This window comes from Eurosta solidaginis, chromosome 5 (genome assembly GCF_040869045.1).
Source record: "Eurosta solidaginis isolate ZX-2024a chromosome 5, ASM4086904v1, whole genome shotgun sequence".
NCBI classification, from domain to species: Eukaryota; Metazoa; Arthropoda; class Insecta; order Diptera; family Tephritidae; genus Eurosta; species Eurosta solidaginis.
In genome coordinates, this window is record NC_090323.1 from 175,918,202 (window position 1) to 175,941,046 (window position 22,845).

Below are 22,845 nucleotides of genomic sequence, written 5' to 3' on the forward strand. Positions count from 1 at the left end.
CTCGAAGCGCGTATGGACGAGAAAATAACGCAGTTTGAAGAAAAATTCGAGGCAGAGGTGGATGCATTGAGAGGTCGTATACAGGAATTGCAACTTAATCGGCCGACTGCTTCAGCGAGCAATACGAAGGTAAAAACTCCATCTTTTGACGGTTCTCTTCCTTTCCAGGTCTTCAAGCTACAGTTTGAGAAGACCGCAGCAGTGAACAACTGGAATGCGGAAGATAAAGTTGCTGCACTATTCGTGGCATTGAAGGGGCCAGCAGCGGAAATTCTACAGACGATTCCCGAAGGAGAGCGGAACAATTATGAAGCATTGATGGCTGCTGTAGAACGACGTTATGGAAGCGAGCATAGGAAACAGATATTCCAAATTGAGTTGCAAAACCGCTACCAAAAAGCAAATGAAACATTGCAGGAGTTTGCTTCAGATATTGAAAGATTGGCTCATCTCGCAAATGCGGACGCACCCGTGGAATACACCGAGAGGGTAAAAATCCAGAGTTTTATAAATGACTATAACATGTACAGATGAATGGGACAAGGAACAGCTAAGAAAGTGCCAGCTAGAAGATGCAGATCTGTCACGTGTTATGCAAGGGCTCGAACGAAATGAAAGACCAAACAGAGAAGAGATGTCAGCAGAGAGTCCCATTGCGAAGTCATATTGGGCACAGTGGAACAGTTTGGAATTGATATCCGGTTGCCTTCATCGAGTATGGGAGAGTGAGGATGGTAAATACAAGAATAAACTGATAGTTGTTCCCAGAAAGAGGATTCCTGATGTGCTCAGCGAGCTGCATAATGGTCCAAGCGGAGGTCATCTTGGAATCACGAAGACGCTCGAGAAGATTAAACAGAGATTCTATTGGGTTGGTTGCCGTCAGTCGGTCACTGATTGGATTGCGAACTGCGAGGTTTGCAGCAGAGCGAAAGGGCCCAGAACACGAAGTCATGGCCAGATGAAGCAATATAACTCAGGTGCGCCATTTGAAAGGATCGCTATGGATATCGCCGGTCCATTTCCTACTAGCAACGGCGGAAACAAATATGTACTGGTAGTTATGGATTATTTCAGCAAATGGCCAGAGGTATACCCAATCCCAAATCAAGAAGCGGAAACGGTAGCAGAAGTTTTTATAAACAATTGGGTTGCAAGGTATGGTGTACCAATGGAGTTACATTCTGACCAAGGCAGGAATTTCGAATCAGCTGTGTTCCAGGAAATGTGTAAGTCATTGGGCATTCGAAAAACACGGACAACTGCATTGCATCCTCAATCCGATGGTATGGTAGAACGATTCAATAGAACATTGGAGGAGCACTTAAGGAAAGTAGTGGACAAGTACCATAAAGAATGGGATACCCGCATACCATTATTCTTGATGGCTTACCGATCAGCAGTGCATGAGACAACGGGCCAAACCCCTGCAAAAGTAATTTTTGGCAATGACCTTAGACTGCCAGCTGATTTGAAGTTTGGGATAGATGCCAATGTGGAGAGAAATGTCAGGAAATCCACTAGTGATTTGGAAGAAGAGCTAAGAGAAATACATGATCTGATAAGACAACGAACAAAGATTATGAGTGACAAGATGAAAGCCAGATATGATAAAGCAATTAATTCAGAAGGTTTTCAGGAAGGAGATTTGGTGCTGTTATACAACCCACAACGAAAAAAAGGTTTGTCCCCGAAATTGCAGTGTAATTGGGAAGGCCCATACAAAGTTGTAAAACGGATCAACGATGTAGTGTACCGCATACAAACCATCGGTAAACCACGAACCAAAATGAAGGTGGTCCATTTGGAAAGGCTAGCAACGTTTACATCGAGAGATTTGTCTGATCGGGACGATCAGACTTAGGTGGAGGGCAGTGTCACGGATATTAGCATCACTAAATTATCCCATCACTAAGGCGATGCTAAGGCCATGCCAAGTAGTATTTACGTTAATAATTAAATCAAGTATACACATATATAAGGCAGCCCAGAGAGATGTCACACACAGATGCATTTACTTATATGCCTATGTGCGCAAACTACAAACATTCACATCAATAATTCAATCTTTATGTATCTACTTAAACGAATAAATAATTGCGTCTACACATATGTACACATTCCGACGAGCAACATTTACATACAAGGCAGCAAGAGATGAGATGTCACACACCGATGAATTTACTTATACGCTTATGTGTGTGCGGGAGACTGTAAACTACAAACACATGCATATACCTTATCTGAGTTGTCACAAGAGTGAGCAATAATTTGTGCACGTAGTTGTGGCTGGCGATTTTGTAGCCGAAACAACTAGTAAGTTCTGGAAATCGAAGAGCCTAGAAGTATGCAGCGTAAACTATAAAAGCGGCGCCAGCGAGTAAGAAGTAATTCAGTTTGATTTGAATTGTCAAGCAGTTACGAGTAAGACGATATCTAGCGAGCAATAGCACTATTATTTTGAAAGTCAGTTTCCTTTAAGATATCAGTTTGGTTATTAAGCTATTCGTTGCACAGTTTGAGTGTTATTGTGAAGTACTTAATAAAGGCCATTTTTCCATCATTCAATATTGGAGTTATTTATTCAACAGTTTAGTGATTCGAACTTAGCAGAGGATTGCAAATAAGAGGATTTGCAAATAAAAATTCGTTACAATATGTTAATTGTTAATTACATGCTCAATTACATATTCATACTTACAGATGTATTGCATTACATTGCGTTTATTATACAAGTTTAATTAGCCATGCTATCCTATACAGCTTAATTTTAAATTAGTTATTAAATTTTGTTTTTTGTCTTAGCTAAGCGTTTAGTTAAACTATATTACATTATTTGCTATCGCTCAAACTTACTAACTAATAGTTCACTCATTTTAAACGAACTTTATATCAAACAATAATATGTATATAAAGTTATTAACTCTTGATTTTATTTAAAATTTCCTTACATGTTTTGTATGTCTTTCTTTATATTTTATTTATGTATATACTAACATTTTTTTTAAAAGAACTTCTTATTATAACAAGTTTTATTACAAAAATAATTGAAGCTGTAGTGAAAAATAACGACATTGCTATTAGATGCTTGTTTTATGGAAGCTGTTTTTTATATTCTGTATGTATAAACTAAAGCAGGTGAGTTTGTTTGAAAGAATCTCTTAAGAAAAAAAGAGTTGCACCATACTCGAATTTAAGCAAATCTCTGAAAAAGGAAATAAATAGAGAAAGATACAAATTAAAGAAAACCCTGCTCAAACAAAGACCTATATCTGAAAAATAACTCGGTTCTAAAAACATATTTGAACCCGTAATACCCAATTTGCAACTTAGCTTAATTATAGTAATTTATTTATTTATAGTATATATTTCAACAGTGCACATTTTTTGTATCATTATATAGAAATTGGGCGTAGAGTATATTATTACATGCTCTTCAACCAATTTTCAAACTTGTTTGCAGACCAAATCATATTTAAATAGAGATGACGCGTTACAAATTCCATCACTATATGTGACCCGGTCTATGAAACTACTACTAAGAAACTGAAGAAATGCATTGTTTATCTTTAACAGCTGTTTCTCGCAATTTATTTTTTGAGTCATAAGCCACCTTTTCATAGACCGGGTCGCATATCTTAAATCATTCTCAAGTTTGATGTTTTCGCATATGGCATTTATTGTTAAATGAATAAATCTTACAAATTGGCCAACAATAAAAGTGAAATTTGTGTTAGGATAACTGATCTATTATTTATTTGACATATATCGAAAATGTTTGAATCTGTTCTCTGTTGTTGTTGTTGTTTTAACGATAAGGACAACCCCAAAGGTTTCGTGGAGTGTTATCGTTGTTGATGGTCCTCTGCCGGCTACAGAACTGCTACGTTCCAGCAAATACGACCAAATTAAAAATTCTAGGCCATAATGCCCCCACCCCTAGTTCCATGAGGAACTTGTTATCCCCAGAGCCTCGCCTGCTAAATATGTGTATGATACATTCATTCATTGTAAAAGGATTTTCCTCGCGTAAGTGAATTTGACAAGTCTGAACCTGTTCTCTCTAGTTTACATCATATAAGTAAAAATTGATATGTGTGTGTGTTTTATAGGCATCTTAACAACCCAAATGATTTTCACAAAATTTTTAGGGCATGTTAACATGGTTATCCGGTATTTTTGTGGCTATATATCATTTTGAAAAAGTGGGCGGTGCCGCTTACAGATATGCCTATGTTTACGTGATATTTGTATATGTTTTAGCCAACTCAGATAATCGCACGATAGCCCGGCAATAGGAAGGAAAATATGACAAAAAAATTTCGGATTTTGATAATTTTTGGCATATTTAAAATGACACATCCACAATTTTGGTACGCACTTTTGCGTTTCATACACTTTTAGCAAATAAGTTTCCGTTATAAACGCGACTACTTTTTGAGAACTGGGCAATTTTTTGAAACTGGCTACTTTTATAGAATCAAATAATTTTTAGAAACGGTAATTTTTTTAACTAATACTTTGTTTACAGTTGGCCAGATTGTTTAATTTCTTCTTGTTCTTTAATTTCGATTAATTTCTTAGAACCGTGTACGTTTTTTAGAACCCGCTGTTTCCTTTTTGGGTTTTAAAAACCGGCTACTATTTTAGAACCCATTCGAAAAATCCTTCTCCAAAATGAAAATGATTTTTCGGCAAAGGAATTTCTTCCTCAAAACAATAAAATTTGCTTATATCCACGGAAATTTTTTTAGTATTTGAAAATTTGTATTCTAAATTGAGAAAAGGTTCCTATGGCAAAAAAACCAATGCCACTTTATATGATCTGAGAAAGTTTTTTGAGTGCCGGTAAGTTGAAAGCGATTTACTTCTTATACCTAAATACTTTTTTCTTAAACCGGTTATTTACTTAAAATGTCGGAAACCTGAGACTCGTGTTGTTGTTGTAGCGATAAAGACAATATCCGAATGTTTTGGCGATTGTTGTCGATGTGGATGGTCCTTTGCTGGATATTTATCCCGTATGTTTCGCTAACAAATACCATTAAGTTATATGCTCGACCATTACGGGAACGATTTAATATGACCACATTGAACCTTCTAAACCATACCGCCTCAACCCCCTAGTTCCATAAGGAACTTGGGGTCGCCTGAGCCTCGAACGCTAAAGAAACAGGTTTCGCAACGCTTGGGCTAGGTTGAATTGCTATGAATTGCGCTGGCAACCCCTTGAATCATTATATTAGTCGTCTCTTAAGACAGGCATACCCCCGTTTATTCTAAGTTCTCAAACCCTCTGGGGGCTAAATAGAGTCCCGTCTTTGCGCACTCTTGTAGTGAGTAAATCTCTCATTTCAATTCAAACTAACCTAGTTAAAAAAAAAGAGAAAATATTTACGAAAACTGTGTACTGTTTTTTTGATAAAAGACGTATTCATTCCCGGTATTATTCTTAAAAAATATTGATTTTGGAAGAAATTTTTGAAACTGAGAAACTTGCGCGAAATTTAAAATCTTACTTGTTAATAATTATTCGCGCACAATATTAGAGCTGACAAAAGGTGTACGTGAGTTTTGTAATAAAAAGGGGAAATTTGATGCGCTTTTTTTTAAACTTTTTCACAAACGGAATACTTTCCTATTGAATACTTAGTATGTAATAACAAGTTGAATAAAAAAACTATGACTATGACGTTTTTTTGGTAGGCTATACACAAGCTTATCATCTAACGTTGATGCTACCGTTATCCTGCATGCTACGGTCGTTATTGTTGTTATTTCTACTTGAATCCACACTATAATAGCAGTCACTACTGCCTGCGGTGAGTTTTAATAGTATATTGTTGTCATTGCCGCCTTCATCGTAGTAAAAGCGTGAGCAACCTGTTTTTTCGACAATATTGTAATGCTTTTTGTTGGTCGTAGGATATTTTTGATTACAGTCGTTATTGAGCTTACCGCTATACGCACTCTTACAGCAATTTCGCTGTGACATTTGGACTTTGATTTCGGTATCAAGCAAATCGGTTGCATAGTGGCTATTTGCATTTGGACTGGTGGGTCTATTCGTTGTTTGACAGCAGCAACAACTTTTTTTTGTGGTTGTAGTTGTAGTTGTTGCTCTAGATGTTGTGGTTTGAATTGTTGGTGTATTTGTTACTTTATTGTTGTTAAAAGAAATTACTTTCGTCAAAACATTTAGTTTTGTGGTAAATTTTGTGGTTGTTGTTCTTTTGCCTGCAGTTGTTGTCATTGCTGCATTCTGGTTGTTGTTGCGCTCATTGTTTGGCAAAAATTTTGGTTCAATTGCATAAGAGCCATATGATTTTGCTGCTCCATTTACATTTGTTGTTGTTGTCTTGTTGTTGATTATCGCATTGTTCGTTGTATGCATTCGTTCTTTTGTAGGCTGCAATCGTTTATTGATTAATTGCTTTGCATCATGTGTTATTGTTGTTGTACTATTATAGGCACATGCAGCAGTTAACACAGTTCTCGTTGCTGGTATTGTTGCTACATCATTGCATGTTGCATTTGCTTTGGTTGCTTTGGCATTTCCTGTTGCATTAACTGTTGCATAGCCACCATCACCAACGTTATTACCACCTGTACCACAATCCAACGTCATCGCCATTACGCCAGTTGCACTCATAGCCAAATTTTGTTGCTGATAGCATAATACCAATACGACGAGCAGGAAAATTGTTAACCAACTAAACTGACAGCCGGATGAACCGGTTTGCATTGCCTCCGGATGTTCACCTGAAATAATGGGCCGAACTAATTTCAACAATTTTGCTTTGTTCTTATGCTAAAATATGTTACATAATTTATACGATAACTTATAATTTATTAAAGATCTATGAAAATAGTATGTGCTGAAATATATTGGACGTACGGATATATGTATGCATGTATAAACATTAGGGTGGACAAAAAAAAAAACAGATCTTTGTTTTCTTGAGTGGGTCACAAAAAAACTTTTTGCCAAGCACTCTTGGAAAATACTCACCCAACACGGGCTTTTAGTAATAATCGGAAGGAAGTGCTTATCGCAGTTTTTATTTTCCAAATCAACGCTCAAATGAAATTTTTCATATTATTGCATCCAAATTCGCAAATATAGCTACCCCGAATGGACCTGTTTGAACAAGTTTATTATTTCTTTTTTTGTGCAAGTTTAATATTTTTTGCTAAGAAAAAGCAAAAGCAATTTTTAGCAAATTTCTTATTTTTGCTTTCAATAATAAAAAAAAAAATATTAAAACGTGTTCGAAAAATTTCAAATATTCGATAAGTTTTTGTGAAAATGTTTAATTTTGAATTTTTTCAGTTTCCTGCTTTATGTATTCCTATGTTGAGTAGTTTTAAGCCTTGAGTAAGGGAAATCTACTCAGCAGATTGGATCGGCTGTGTTGCTCTAACGATTTTGATTTAATATCAAATACGTAAATAGCAGTCGCAATATTTAGCAAATTTTATCGATTATGTTCTTCTTTTCGATATTGAAGAATAAAAATTCATGAACTGTTTAACTGAAACTATGCAAACTCATTTGAAAAACGGTTTAAAAAAGTTTCGAAAATGCACTTTTGTAGCCAAATTTTTTTCAAAGTACAAGCAATAAGTCTCTCAAGTCCACTTGCCGAACAGAAGTTATTTTTGTTTTGACTCAGAGTTAATTTCAAAAATTCTTCAAGAATGCATGTGTTTAGCCCCTCATTTAAGATCAACTCTGAGTTAAAAAACTATTTTGCCTATCCACAAGTGTGCCCAAAAATTCGAATTGATCTTTAGCAAGTTTTTTCCCGAAGGGTGTTTCAGCTCTTCTCCCATACAAAGCGCACAATTTTTCTTTTTTTATATGTAAGAAAATCTAAAAAAAAAAAAGTTGTAAAAAATAAATGCGAGTTTTGAGACATTTTGAGACTTTGTGGAGCTATAATTTATTTGGCTCAATTACTGCAAAATTCTAAAAAAAAAACAAAAAAAAAAAAAAAAATAAATTATTTTCAAATTGGGTTTCATAGTTTTAGTAAGAAAAAAATAAAACAAGGCTATTGATGGCAATTTCTAAAAAGTGCTACTGCTATTTTCGTGTAAAAAATAAATGTAAGGCGCGATAACCTCCGAAGAGATCTAAGGCCGAGCTTCTCTTCCAATTTGCGTCGTGCTCCTCTTGATTTTCCCTACAAATTGGCCGGACGGGACCTACATGTTTTATGCCGACTCCGAACGGCATCTGCAAGGCATATGAGTTTTCACTGAGAGCTTTTCATGGCAGAAATACACCCGGAGCGCTTGCCAAACACTGCCGAGGGGAGACCCCGCTTAGAAAAATTTTCTTCTAATTGAAAAACCTTATTTCTAAAATTTTGATGTTGCTTTGCCCGGGGTGCGAACCCAGGGTATACGGTGTGATAGGCGGATCACGCTACCATGACACCACCGTGGCCGCCAGCTATTTTCGTGTGCTCTGTACCAAATAAAAGCGTCTGCAATCGCTAGAGCAACACAGCCGTTCTACGTAGATTTCGTTAACTCAATCTTAAAATTACAGGTGTTAGCCACAGCATAACATTGGGGTATGTTTATGTATTTCCTTCCTCCTTATGTGGTAATTAAATACAAAAAAATATGTTCTACCCTTTACCCACGGACCAGTCTGCACAGAGCGAACACAAAATAAATTAATTTCGATGTAATCCGGTATGATTCTGAAAACATTCCCCAAAAATATTCGACCATACACACAGCGGTTCAAAGAAGGAAGAATATACTGGATTTCTTAAAAACCTAGGGTCCAATACTCTCCTGAAGTACTTTTTTATGAAAAGAATTTTAAATGGTTTTGAAATAGTTCCGAAAACAATCTCAAAATGATTTGGTAATGGTTAAAAAACTGTCTAAAGTAGGCCAGATATATTCACAAAAACCGTCTTGAAGCTATACGAAGATAATTCGTAACTATTAATCAAAAGGCCTTTGTGCTTTTGTTACGAAAACAGCTTAGAAACTGATCGGAAGCAATCTCGAAAAGGTCTCGAGCACAAATGCACACCGGTCTTGAAAGAGTCTAAAAAAATCTTGAAATACTCCTGAGAGCATTCCTAAAATAATCATGAAACAGTCCCTTAACAATCTTAATGTAATGTTGAAATTGTTCCGAAACAAATTCGAACACATTACCGAAACGGCACCGAAATAATCCTAAAGTTATCTGAAGTCACTCATGAAAAGCCTCTGTAAACAGTCCCCAACGCTGTCTAGGCCATGTTATGTGAATGAAAGATATTGCTCCGGCTAAGAAAGTCTTTTTATATCAACTCGCCTATGAAAGCAGAGGAGGAGGGCGGGCGGCCAAAATAGTCCTGAATATGTCCCAAAAATCATACCGAATAGGAAGGAAATTGCCCGATATGATTCTAAAAACAATTCGGAAATTGTGCTGAAATGGATCAAAAATTATCCCACTTCGCCCTTTATGATCCAGAAATAGCCCCAAAACTGACCCGAAAAAGGCGGAGAAAGCCGTGAAATTATCCGGAAATAGTCCAGAAAACAGACTTCCATTAACATATTTTTTTACCCATTCCACAAGAAGGGGATCCTGCAAACTGGGGGAGCTATGACAGAATTAGCCTTCTTAATATCGCAGATAATGTCTTGTCAAGTGTATTGTGTGAAAAAAATTGAAGCGAGTCCTGAGTCGGCCATTGGATCTAACCAGTGCGACACACATCAACTCTTCGTCGATTTAAAGCCGTCTCGACAGCACGAAAAGAAACTGCCTATATGCCTTTCCCCGCAAAACTTATACGGCTGTACAAAATGACGTTGAGCAACACCATCAGCTCAGTCAGAATTGGGAAGGACCTCTCCAAGCCGTTCGAAACTAGACGAGGGTGACCCCTTGTCATTCGTATTCTATAATTTGATGTTGGAGAAAATTAGACCAGCTGCAGAATTTAACCTACCTGGAACAATGTTCTGTCTGAACAACCGAGCTGTAAGTTCTGCTTACTTCAACTGGAAAAAGAATCGGTAAATATAGGTTTGATGGTGAATGAGGACTTGCGTTGGCGAGTACCAAAGAAGATTTAAAGATGAGCTGTATGATCTTTTCGCAGACATCAACATAGTCCAGCGAACTAAAATGCAGTGGCTAGGCCATGTTATGCAAATGAAAGATGATGCTCCGCTTCACTTTGTTGGTAGAAAACGATTGGTGTGAACAATTGATGCCAGCCAGGAGAGCTAAGAAGCGACTGGTGCGACTTTTTGGACGGCCATAACAGTTTAAACGGTTAAACGTCAATTAAGTAAGAAATGTGAAACTGCTCTTTTTATTTAGCTTGACTCTGTGTAGCGGCCGGCCCGTCGGCCGACACTAATTTTGTAATTAAAATTTAAATAACTTCCCGATAAGCTAGAACCTTGAAAGCTAGAACCTGATAAGCTAAACCTGAAATATAGTTCAGAAATCGATGACAATGCAATAATAAGAAAAAAATATCCGAGAGGTGGCGCATGAATCGAAATATTTCAAAAAATTGTATTTGTGGTCCGATTAGGTGGCGCAAGGATCGAGATATTAAAAAAAATCGTATTTGCGGCCCGATTTGGCTAATATTTGAACACATAATACATACATGAATAGAAAGCGAGCGATGAAAAAAAGATCGCCGTCGGGTGGCGCAAGGATCGAGGTGGTAAATTTGGAAAATACATATGACATGCAGAAATAGAAATCACTTTAGTAAAGAAAATAAAAAAAAATTTTATATAAACGGTTTTATTGGAAGCAATTTCCTTAAGTAATTATAATACTAAAAAATAGAACATAATTAGGTAAGTTCTAGGTATTGTTTTCAGTAAAACCGTTTAACTTAAAAAATTTTAAAATTATTTTATTTCCATAAATGATTTGACATCAATCTTAGTATCCTAGATACCAAAAATTGGTACACCACGATGTATGTATGTACGTGAACCAATCGTTTCCATAACTTGAACTAGTGCGGGTTTGAAGGCATATTAGACTTCCAAGCAAATGTAGGTCTTAGTTAGTTTTCCACGCAAGTAATGAAACGTGTAAGTCTTCTGTGGGAATTTGAAACATACTATAATTTTTTGGGAACGGAGATTTCTTCATAAGACATACATATTTTGTAACCCATTAAAAAAGTACCTCAATACAAACAAGACTGTCATTAATAGATACGCATAAATATACTCGTGTTTATACTCTAATTGGATGACTTCACTCATTCAGTCAACAAAAAGCAGGTTTTTGTACAACGATTTCATTGCAATTGTAACAATAACAGCAACAACAATTCATGTACGCATTTTGATGTTCCATCTTTTGTAAAACGCTGTCGGCGTTCATATTTGGCAGTTGAATATTTCATGAAATTGTGCCATAAATGGAAATATCATGCAATTTGGTAAATTACATTTTCTGTCACTGGTAAGAGTGGAAAAAACAAAACTTGTTCTGAAACAAATTTTTTTAATGACATTTACATTAATTCATTAATTTGACCATAATGAACGTGTTGCTATGACATTTAAATAAACAAACAAGAATAAATTAAGCCAATTACAGTTCTCATATAGAATAGAGAAAATTGATGCAGATTTTTTTTCCATAAAGCTATTAAAACCGGATTTTTTCACTAATATGGATAAAAACGATGTGGATATTATGATTCGTAAAAATATGGAAATATGTAAAAATTTTACATAAATATTTCATTGCGTATTTTTGTTACTCTGAGGTCAGCAGTGCATAACTTTGCCATTTTGTTGCATGTTTTAAGGGATTATTGTATTTTTTTTTTTTTTTTGCTTTGTTGATATATTATATATTTTTTTTTAATTTTATAAATGCAAATAGGTTTTGTGGAAAGTATTAATTTATTATTCAACATATTTTGACAAAAGGTAAGGTGCTTATGAAAAATATTCTGAGACAGGGTATCTTCAACTTAATTCTCAGATACATTGCATAGATTTTCGTTCGCTTGTTGTGAACTCCTAATCAGATTTTTTTTTTGATCTCTCTTTTTGGAGAGTGTTAATGATGTTGACAATCTTTTCCGGGTATTCATCCGTTACATTTTGGTAACAAGCACCATTAAGTTACCAGCCCAATAATTTCGATGTAATATTACTACACTGAACTATCAAGGCCATTTCGCCCCGAAATGATCTGGATGAAGAGTTGAGTTGATTTACCCATGTCGGTCTGTCTGTTTGTATGCAAAATCATCTCAACAAACCTCAATTTTTGAGAAATTGAAATTTCCGTAATTACCGCCCCATTTTAAGAGCTAAAAGTTTAAAATTTCACCGAATGCTTACGTATAAAGCAGTCATTCTTTTCTGAAAAAATTATAGAGATCGGTCATATATATGGTATATATTCCGTACAACCGATTGTTCAGATAAGAAACTTTTCGTAATTTCTACGCCATTTGAACAGCTAGAAACTTGAAATTTCAGCAAATACTTGTTGCCTGAAAAAATCATAGAGGCCGGTGGTATATACCCCATATAAACAGTCATTTCTGCCCCCTTTTTAACGGCTAGAAGCTTCAAATTTCATCAAATACTTACGTTTATGTAAAAGCCGAAGACAGTCCCGCCCTTACTTGTTTTCTCTTATTTTTGTTTTATGACAAATATTATACATTAAATATTTCTAGTGTTGCTGTCATAAATTTTAAAAATATATGTACAGGGTTCAGAATAAATATCAGAATATTCAAATATTCATCTCTGATATCATTTATGTCATTTAGATATGCTCAAGAGTTTTTAGGCCTGCCATAAATTTTGCTTTGAAGTGTCATACATACAGAGATGTACATAGTCATACACACATGAGAAAAAATCTACGTTACAGTTAAAAATATATCGAAAAAAAAAACCAAATGTTATGTCAACTTATTGTATTCACTTAGTGGGCTTAAGACACATTGTTTGTTAAATGTATGTTTTTGCTATTAAAAACTTTAGTTAAAGAAATAATAAATAAAAAGTTTAAAATACCGAAATTTTATTCAACTAAAGGAAGTAGATGACATTCTCACATTTAAATATTGAGAGATGTTTTTCGCCAAAAAAAAATTTTTTTCTGTTGAGGAAAATGCAACACGACAACAATAATCGCAAACAATTTTTGTTAAGGCCTCGAGCTCCTTCGAAACCAATGTCTTTATTTTATAGGTTATTTTAAAAGTCGTGTTTAGTTTAAATAAATATTAAATTGGATAATGAGTCTGGATATCATAATGAATTTCTCAGTAGCGCAGATGCAAGAAAAATTTTCTTTTTGTTAATCTATGTATGTGTAAATCATACGCCAAATGCACACACATATAACTAGCACATAATGAAATCTGACACGCGGAGCCTTTTTAAGTGTATCTCCAGTTTAAAAAATTTGAATTCCTTACTACAATAACGATAAAACATGTTTGAAACTTCGTATGTAGCAAAGGGAACACGGACGGATTTTAGGTTTTTTTTAAACGGTTTTATTTAGCTTGGATCTGTGTAACGACCGGCTGCCCGGCTGTTTTTACGAACTTTGTATTTAAAATTTAAATAACTCCCTGATAAGCTACAAGCTTAAAACTTGAAGTATAGTTCAGACATCTGGCTCTGATGCAATAATAAGAAGAAAAGAGAAACACAGATAGGTGGCGAATGGATTGAAACATTTAAAAAAATCGCATTTGTGGTCAGATTTGGCTCACATTTGGAACACATAATACATACAGAAATAGAAATCGCTTTATAAAAAAAAAAAGATCGCCGCTATGTGGCACAGGTATAGAGATATTCAAAAAATTCATATTTGTGCTCCGAGTAGGCTTATACTTATTTAAAATTATTTTATTTGTAATCAAGCCTACTTTGAAAACAACAAAGAAACAATGAAAGAGTTTCGTCTGTCTTATCAAAAAAAAATTTTTTTTTTGAAATCAATGATTTGGCTTTGTTGAGTCTACGTTTTAATCCACAATTCATAAACAAAAAATTACGCAGCTTTTGTCAATCAGGAAAACGCTGTAGGGAATAATGAAAAATGATTGCGTGTATTTGGTTAGTTTTTAATTAAGCAACGTGGTTTATAAATTTAGTTGAACGATTGTACTTATCGCAAATGTTGCTCATACGCCACGGTGTACCTACACCAATCTGTGTGTAATGGCTAATCAAACAAAGAGCAAAAGAAGCAAATCCAACAATGAAAACAGAAATAAGGTAACTTAAACAGACTCAGGCGTAATGAACAAAGTGTTTTGATTGATGCTATATGGTCGTTTTTAATCAAACAAATTTTTTTTAACAAAAATCACTTCTAAATTACTGCCAAAGTTTACAAAACAATAGCAACGCTAAAGTCGAAAAATAAAAATAATTTAAATTTTACTCTTGATTTCCTGCTTTATTTCTGAAAATTTCAATTTGTCTGTTGCTGTTCTATGAAAGTTCTCGCAGCAAAGAAATAACAAGAGGAAAAAAACCTTTGTTGTAAGGGCTCCATGAGGCATTTAGGTACGATATAAATGCACGTAGTGTTTTTCATCTACCTAAATATGTCCTATCTATTTAGTTATTTAAACAAATCACAATGGTCACTTACGCTTTTGTCACCTGACGCCAGTTATTGATTCGAATGGATGTTCTGCAGTTGATCCTTCCATAGATGTGATTGCCTCACTATTTCTATGTTCAAATAGGCAGTTTTTGATAAGACTACCTTCGGGGCCGAACCATCTTCACCCAATCGCACAACATTTCTTTCCCAAGGAATATGCTGGTTATTGATTGAACAATGTTAATGTTTGCGTAAAGTTCATGTAGCTCATCGATAATTCGTATTTTGTTCCTATTGAACGAAATAATTTCCCATTAGAAAGAAGCTGACAAAGGAAAGAACAAATCGACTCTTCTTCTGCAACCTCGAAATTTCAGCAGAGGGAGATTGTACGTAGAAGCCATCGCTTAAGCTTCGATACTTTTAAAAATGCCTATTTATGACTCCCAAAAGTACAGTCGCTTCATTGGCTTGGAGAGTCTCAATTGATTCCATTAACATGAACATCAAAAAGCTAATGGGGAAATCTCGTCCAACATTACGAATTTCGGTAGTTTCAAATGTATAAAAGGAGGACATCACATTTCTGTATGACTGCACCCGCTACCATTTATTACGACTCTCATCAAGCCAGTACGGAGTGAGAGATATATCACGCAGGGACCACCACCACGCTCGTTACAGAACATGCAAATTAAAGAAACGATATACGAACTAGATGATGCCTCAACAGACTTCTTTATTCTTATGTTGTCGCGATAAAGACACTCCCCGAAGATTTAGGGTAATGATGTCGATATTCATGGTTCTTCGCCTCATATAGATCTGGTACGATCTGGTGAAAAATATTTCAGTGTTGTTGCCCACTAATCTTCTTTTTAAATGGGCTCACATTGCATGCTACGCGTGCCCGATATGGTCGCCAAGCCTAAAGGTTACTCACTGGAAGAAAATACAGACCTGCCAAAATACTTCCCTCAGAACCGCTACGGGTTATCTTCTTATATCCCCAGATCATCACCTCTACACAATAAGGCGAGAGTGCTTCCCATTAGGAAGAGAAATGAAATGCTAAACAAACAGTTTCTGTTGAATACCCTGAAACCTGATGAGGCTATACCTCCCAGGGTATGAAGCAAAAAAGCAGAAGAAGGTTCACGGTGATATCTACAAACATGCCAGGAATTGCCCAGTGAATCCAGTACATAAAGAAAAATACCTAGAATTAGCAGAAGAGGAACGCACTCTCCCTAGGGAAACGCGCGTCACTCTAGCTCAACTTAGATCTAGGTACTGTAACAGGTTACACTCTTACTTATCTAGAATCAACCCCGACATACAAAATATATGTCCTGCTTGCAATGTAACCCCATATGACGACAACCATCTCTTCAGTGGTTATGTGGAACCAACGCCTCTACCAACCTTGTCATTATGGTCCATCCCTGTTGAAACAGCAGCAAGTTTCCTTGGGCTCCCGTTAGAGGACATTGATGACAATTTGTGATTGGTCGCACCAATTGGATGGGGCGAAGCACTGCTATAACAATAACAACTAATCTTCTTTATATAATTGTAAATGTGTATATCGCAAAATTGAAGAACTTATGTTCCAAATTTAAGACACGCCGAGCTAAGATCGCACTGCCTTAAAATCTACCTAGACTCCCTGCTCCAAATGTGGCTTTGACGTGATTCCTTGACTTGCTGATTTAAAATGGAAATGAAGGACCTGCAGATAATGCTTCCTCAGATAATCGGTAGACTCCACCTGAGAGGATTAACTCACCAACTGCTCAATCAGGTAAGTTGGCTTAAAATTGATTTATACATTTTCACAAAAACCATCATCAAAACGGGATACCCTCTACGCAGAATTAAGACTGGTGCTAATGGCCACAGGCCTGGGCCCACAGATTGATTAGCTTTGCAACGGAATAAGCGGCTACCTTCCTGATCTCTCCAGTTTTTTCGCCTCGCGAAACTTGGCATTATCACCGGCTAAATCATTCGCCACCTTATTTACAACTTGGACGTCCCAAATGTCGAACATTTTGAAAATCCACGTCGATGGCACTACGCTACCGACTGCCCTACACCCCAAAATCTTGGGTGTGACATTTGATCAAGAACTACATTTTGGTGAACATGCAGCCGCAATAGTACCGAAAATCCAGAGCCGTAATAAAAACCACAAATCTCTTGCTGGCAGAACTTGGGGAAAAGAAAAAGAAACGCTCGTTACTACTTACAATGCAATTGGCCAGCCGATTGCATGCTGGGCGTCCTCTATATGGTCGTCAAGCCTTAAAACTACTCACTGGCAGAAGCTAAAGGCCTGCCAAAATACTGCTCTCAGAATCGCCACGGGCTGTCTTCTTATGTCCCCAGAGCACCATCTACATACTGAGGCACGAATACTCCCATCAGGGACAGAAATGATATGCTAACCAAAGGGTTCCTGTTGAATACCCAGCAACCTGGGCATCCCAAAAGGTATCTGATCGATGAGCCAACACCGCCCAGGGCCTTACGGACACACTTCTGTAAGCATTATGAGGAAATACGGCTTCTGAAAACTCAGCCGTATGAAGCCAGAAAACACAATCAGGTCCTCAGTGAACTCCACAAATAGGCGTCAGACATTTATGCCGGGATTTGCCCGTTGAATCCAGTATTGAAAAAACAGTACCCAAAACTTGCGGAAGAGGAACGCACACACCCCAGGGAAACACGAGTCACTCTAGCTCAACCTCGGTCAACCCCGACATAAAAAATGTATGCCCCGCTTGCAATGTGTCCCCACATGACAACAACCATCTCTTTAATTGTAATGTGGAACAAGCGCCACTAGCACCCCTCTCATTGTGGTCCACCCCTGTTGAAACAGCAAGTTTCCTTGGACTCCCTTAGAGGATATGGATGAAAAGTTTCGAGCATTCGCACATTTTGGATGGGGCTAAGCATTGCTACACCAACAACAACTGTTGCTCTTAAAAAAAAGCATGCTTCTGATATGAGAGCATGTTGCTAATAAGCTTGAAAAAATTGTGTCAGATGATATGTAGCTCAGTTAAATTCATCAAAGTATAAGGTGTAATGGTTTTTTTTTTAAACATATATGAAAAGCTTTTAAGCCTTTCAATAGCTATTGAAATACTTTCAAGTGTAACCCGATGACATTTTGTTTACACAAACAATGCAATTTTTTTGGCCCTTTCGTTTACTTTTTATCTGACTATACCTATATGATTTACAAACATACGTATAAAGAAGTAGAAAAAACTGGTAAAAAAATAAATTATACACTACTACATAAACAAAAACCCCCCAGCGGGTAAGGGGTAAGAATATACCCGCGGTAGGTATGCCTGTCGTAAGAGGCGATTAAAATACCAGATTCAAGGCGTGTGTAGCGCAACCCTTCAGGTTGCCAGCGCAATATATAGCTTCCCCAAACCTAATTGTCAACCTCACCTATCCGCGGCGAATCCTGTTTCATTAACAGACGAGGCTCTGGCGATCCCAAGCTCCTCATGGAACTTGGTGGTGGAGAGGGAGGGGACGGCCTGAAGGTTTAATGTGGCCACATAAATCGTTCCCGAAATGGTCGGGCTAGCACCTTAATGGTGCTGTGTTACCGGAGCGTACCGGATCTGTATCCGGCAAAGGACCATCACATCGATAACACTCCCCAAAGCCTTCGGGGAGCAACCTTATCGCTACAACAACAACAACATAAACAAAAAAATTTGTGTTCCGTCATTGTCACTGCATAAAAAAAACCATGCGACAAGAACAACTTAATATAAAAGTCAGCTCAATACCAAATATTATTAAACACTGGCTATATTTACTTATGATTTTTTATTCGATATGTGCCTGTAGATATGAGTGTGTGTGTATATGGATGTAAGCAGTGAAGCATTTCAGTTCAAAACCTCTCAAAAACTCGTTATTCAACAGAGGCAAACGAGCAATTAACTGTCTACAAAAGCGACGATAAAGTAAACAATGAGAATGAGATTTACTGCATATGTATATGTATATGTTTGTATATGAAGGAGGGTATATACAAGCCTTGTTGGAAATTCACATGAACTCGCTGCTACTAAATTTTTATTACTTTGTCTGAAGTAGGTTTTATAACCAAGCAAATTGGGGAAAAATCCGAAGCCGTAACCGAAACCGGACGGTGTGCTGTCAATTTGTTATCAAAACCTTAAGGATTTGTCGTCGATGAGCTGTCGGTTTCTTACTGACGGGTTATGGAAGATGCAGTCCAGGGACTGATAAAAAAGGACGACAGGGAACATTCACACACTGGGAAAGGGCCCCTTGAGGCACTACGTAGCACGCAATTCAGGAGATGATGCGCAAGAGTTATGCTACCACTTCTATAATCTTAATACGGAAAAACAGGTACCAAGATTTGGTGACAAATACCAAAAATGAATGGGCAATAAAAACTTTTGCCAAGTTCAAATCGACGCGTCCATACGGGATATTTTCTGCTATACCGCAGATGGCCGGAGGAACGATTATAGAATGATTAAGAATAATCTTTGATGGTTGCATAAAACTGAACCGCATCCCGCAATTTTGGAAAACGGCTCGGGTAGCCTTCATACCGAAGGCGGGAAACTCCAGTCATCTGCACCCGGAAGGCTACAAGCCTATTATTTTGACATACTTTGGGCTGTTTATAAACCAATTACTTATTTGGTTCGACGGAGGACCAGTCACACTTACGGCATATGGAGATGAAATTTCAGCCATCATAAACGGCAGTTGCTAACAACAATCAGCTCTCTGATGGATCAGGCATTTCGGGATGTACGTACATGCCTGGGCATCTGGAGATGGGTTAGCCGCCAACGCGGAAAAACCCGATCTAGTATTATTTACTAGGAAATATAAGGTCACTAATTGGACTAAACATAAGTTCGGAGGGGTTACCCTACGAGGAAAATCTAGCACTTTTTTGTCGAGAAGTTGTCGGTGTATTATCGTCAAAGTATACCCAAGTTTTCGAAGTGTTATAAATTTGCTAACGATAAAATACTTTTCTATATTTTATCTACTAGTTATCAGTTTGTTATCGAGAAATTAACGATTTATTATCGTAAAGCTATCGATATGTTATCAAAAAATTAACGATTTTTCATTCGAGTACTACCGGTCTATAATTGGCGTGTTGTCGTAAAGCTATACATTTTTTGTTAAATTTATCGATCTTTCAAAAGGTAATCGATGTTTTACCAAAAACTTGTTGATTATTTATTGAAAAATTTTCGATTATTTAAATTAGTCGATTTTTCAAAAAGTAATCAATGTTCTACTACAAACTTGTTAATTATTTATTGAAAATTTTTCGATTATTTATTAAAATTGTTCGATTTTATATCGAAAATTTATCGATTTTGTTTGAGTGTTAACAACGCATTATCGGTGTGTCATCAATTATTTTTCGATTAGTCATCAAAAAGAAAACATATTTGTTACAAGCACCATTAAGGTACTAGCCCGAACATCTCCGGAACGATTAACATGACTACATTAAACGTGTCCATCCCACCCACTTAACTCCTAGTTTCATAAAAGCTAGAGGCTGCCAAAGCATCGTCTGTTAAATATGTGTATGATACATTCATATTTGTAACAGGATTCTCCTCGCGTGAGTGAGGTTGGAATTTGGATTTCGGAAACTCTGAAGTTTTAAGCTTTGTGTTGCGTTTATCAAGCCCCCGAAACGATTGGTGGCTTGATATTCGAAAAAAAAATCGTACCTACAAAACTTAACAGAAAAACTCTTCTTTTCGATACTTATATAAAAAACTTGGAGAAAACGTGGATTTTGTAACTAAAACTTTGCAAGCCAATTTCAAAAACGTTTTCGAAAACGATTCTTCTTTTTTAAACGGTTTTATTTAGCTTGAATTGACCCCCCGCACGGCCGCATGCGCGGCCATTGTGAACGAATTTTGTAATTGAAATTTAAGTAACCTCCCGTTAAGCTACAAGCTTGAAGCTTGGAATATAGTTCAGAACCCGATGACAATGCAATAATAAGAAAAATATTTCCGCTAGGTGGCGCAAGGATCGAGATATTCACAAAAATCGTATTTGTGGTCCGATTTGGCTCATATTTGGAACGCATAATACATACAAGATTAAAAGGCGACCAGTGAAAAAAAATCGCTGCTAGGTGGCGCAAGGATCGAGATATTCACAAAAATCGTATTTGTGGTCCGATTTGGCTCATATTTCGAACACATAATACATACAAGAATAGAAAGCGACTTATGAAAAAAATCGGCGCTAGGTGGCGCAAGGATCGAGATATTCACAAAAATCGTATTTGTGGTCCGATATGGCTCATATTTCGAACACATAATACATACAAGAATAGAAAGCGACTTATGAAAAAAATCGGCGCTAGGTGGCGCAAAGATCGAGATATTCAAAAAAATCGTATTTGTGGTCCGATTTGGGCCATATTTGGTAGAAGTGACATCAAAATATTTCGGAGTTGGAGGAGGGACAAGCATACGTGGCGCAGAGTCGAGTAAAGTCTTTGGAAGGGTTATGTATTAAGGACTTAGATTGTAACAAATTGGCAGGAAATAGTCCTTGTAATATTGAGTCACTAAATGAACTATTAAATAAAGACTAAAAACTTTAAAATAAAATAATTAAAAAAAAAATAAATTTTTTAGTTAAACGGTTTCAATAAAGTCATAAGTAAAACCAACTGAACCTTAATAATGTTATGCTACGCCTCACATTTTTGAAATTTCACGCGCCCAACGCTTTTATTTAATTGTCTGATCAACGCCCTAGATTGATGAGGAGTGTGATGACTAGTACCTAGGACCTACCTAATTATTTTCTAGATTTTAGTATTATTATTACTTCATGTATGTATTGTTTTCAATAAAACCGTTTAACTTACACATTTTTTTAATTTATTGAATGTGTGCTCTGAAGGGAAGTAAGTAACTACCTTGTTGGGAAAATTTCAAAAGTCCAAAACTGGTGCGTTTATAGTGCACACGAAACCACTACTAGCTCGCCTTGTATCTCTTTTAAAAGCCTTGTTCGGCCTGAGTGCGTCGTAAATCGGCAGTGGGTCGGCGCACAAGGGTCGATCTCGGAAAGGTTCACTCAGAAATACAATAAAAAGAACACAAAGAGGAATTTCCTCGTTATAATATTTAATTCAGAGTGAAGGAAAATATACAATGTGGATACAATATTACCTTGGGGTTTTATGTGACGCTGGTGATCTTGGGCGATGTGAACTGCTTGGCGGTCGATCATAAAAGAGGCCGGTTGTCCCGTTGATGACAACCGCTAAGCCGCGGAAAAGGTCCTCTGGTATTAAGGTGGGGGAAAAACCACACACACAGCCACCCCTACGTATACGTGCATGGGTGCTGACAACCTGCACACACACACACATGCATGTGTATGTAACGCATGCATGTGAATGCATGCACACAAGTGCGGCGTGAGTGTGGGTGGCTGGAAATATTATTAAAACATTAGGGAGGGGCGCCGTCAATCAAGTGAAAGTTAGGCATTGGGCCTAAACAGCTTTCAACTGGCCAATTTAACAAAGAGATGATGATGTGGAAATCGTCTCAGCTGCATGACCTTTTCTGTAGCTCTGAACTAGATATAAATATCAATTATAGAAATATTTCTCTTATTGACCCTTTTTCGATAGTTTCCAACTAGTAAAAAATCTTTAGTAAAAATCCATTCAGTTCAATGGTACTATTTAGATTTTTGAATTGGAAAAACTTTGGTTACAATTGAACTAGTACTTATTTGATGATTTAGATTAAGTTCTGAACCAAAAACTTCGATAACTTGCCTTTAGGGAAGTCAGTCATCAGTGCGATAGTAACTAGATTTTATCTAAAATCGACAGTTTGGCCTTTTTTATTTCTTATTTAATATATATTTCATAAACAGTATGGCAGGCATACATAGATATTCCACTAATTGGGAGCTATAGAAAAAGGAGATAATATCGTACCAGAAATAATGAGACCATCTAAACAGTACCAATACAATAATTTTTGAATAAACTTCAATTGTAATTTTCTGAACTTCAATTGTAATTTTCTGAACTGAAAACAGAAATTCTGAATTTATATTTTAGTTTTCTGAGGTTGAATTGTGATTTTGTGAACTTTAATTAAAAATTCTGAACTTCA

General features: G+C 36.6%; 1 protein-coding gene across 2 annotated transcripts in view; it reads right to left on the reverse strand.

The window, feature by feature from the left end:
* Positions 1–2,660: 2,660 nt before the first annotated feature.
* The window catches only part of dpr6 (defective proboscis extension response 6), a 1,082,593-nt gene continuing 1,062,408 nt past the window's right edge, over positions 2,661–22,845 (reverse strand). The window contains exon 7 of one of the 2 annotated variants that reach the window (XM_067757584.1): positions 2,661–6,762. In XM_067757584.1, coding sequence (XP_067613685.1) covers positions 5,723–6,762 — 1,040 coding nt within the window. In that variant the 3' untranslated portion in view covers positions 2,661–5,722. Of the gene's footprint in view, positions 6,781–22,845 lie in introns of both variants that reach the window. The other variant, XM_067757583.1, reaches the window with a different exon arrangement.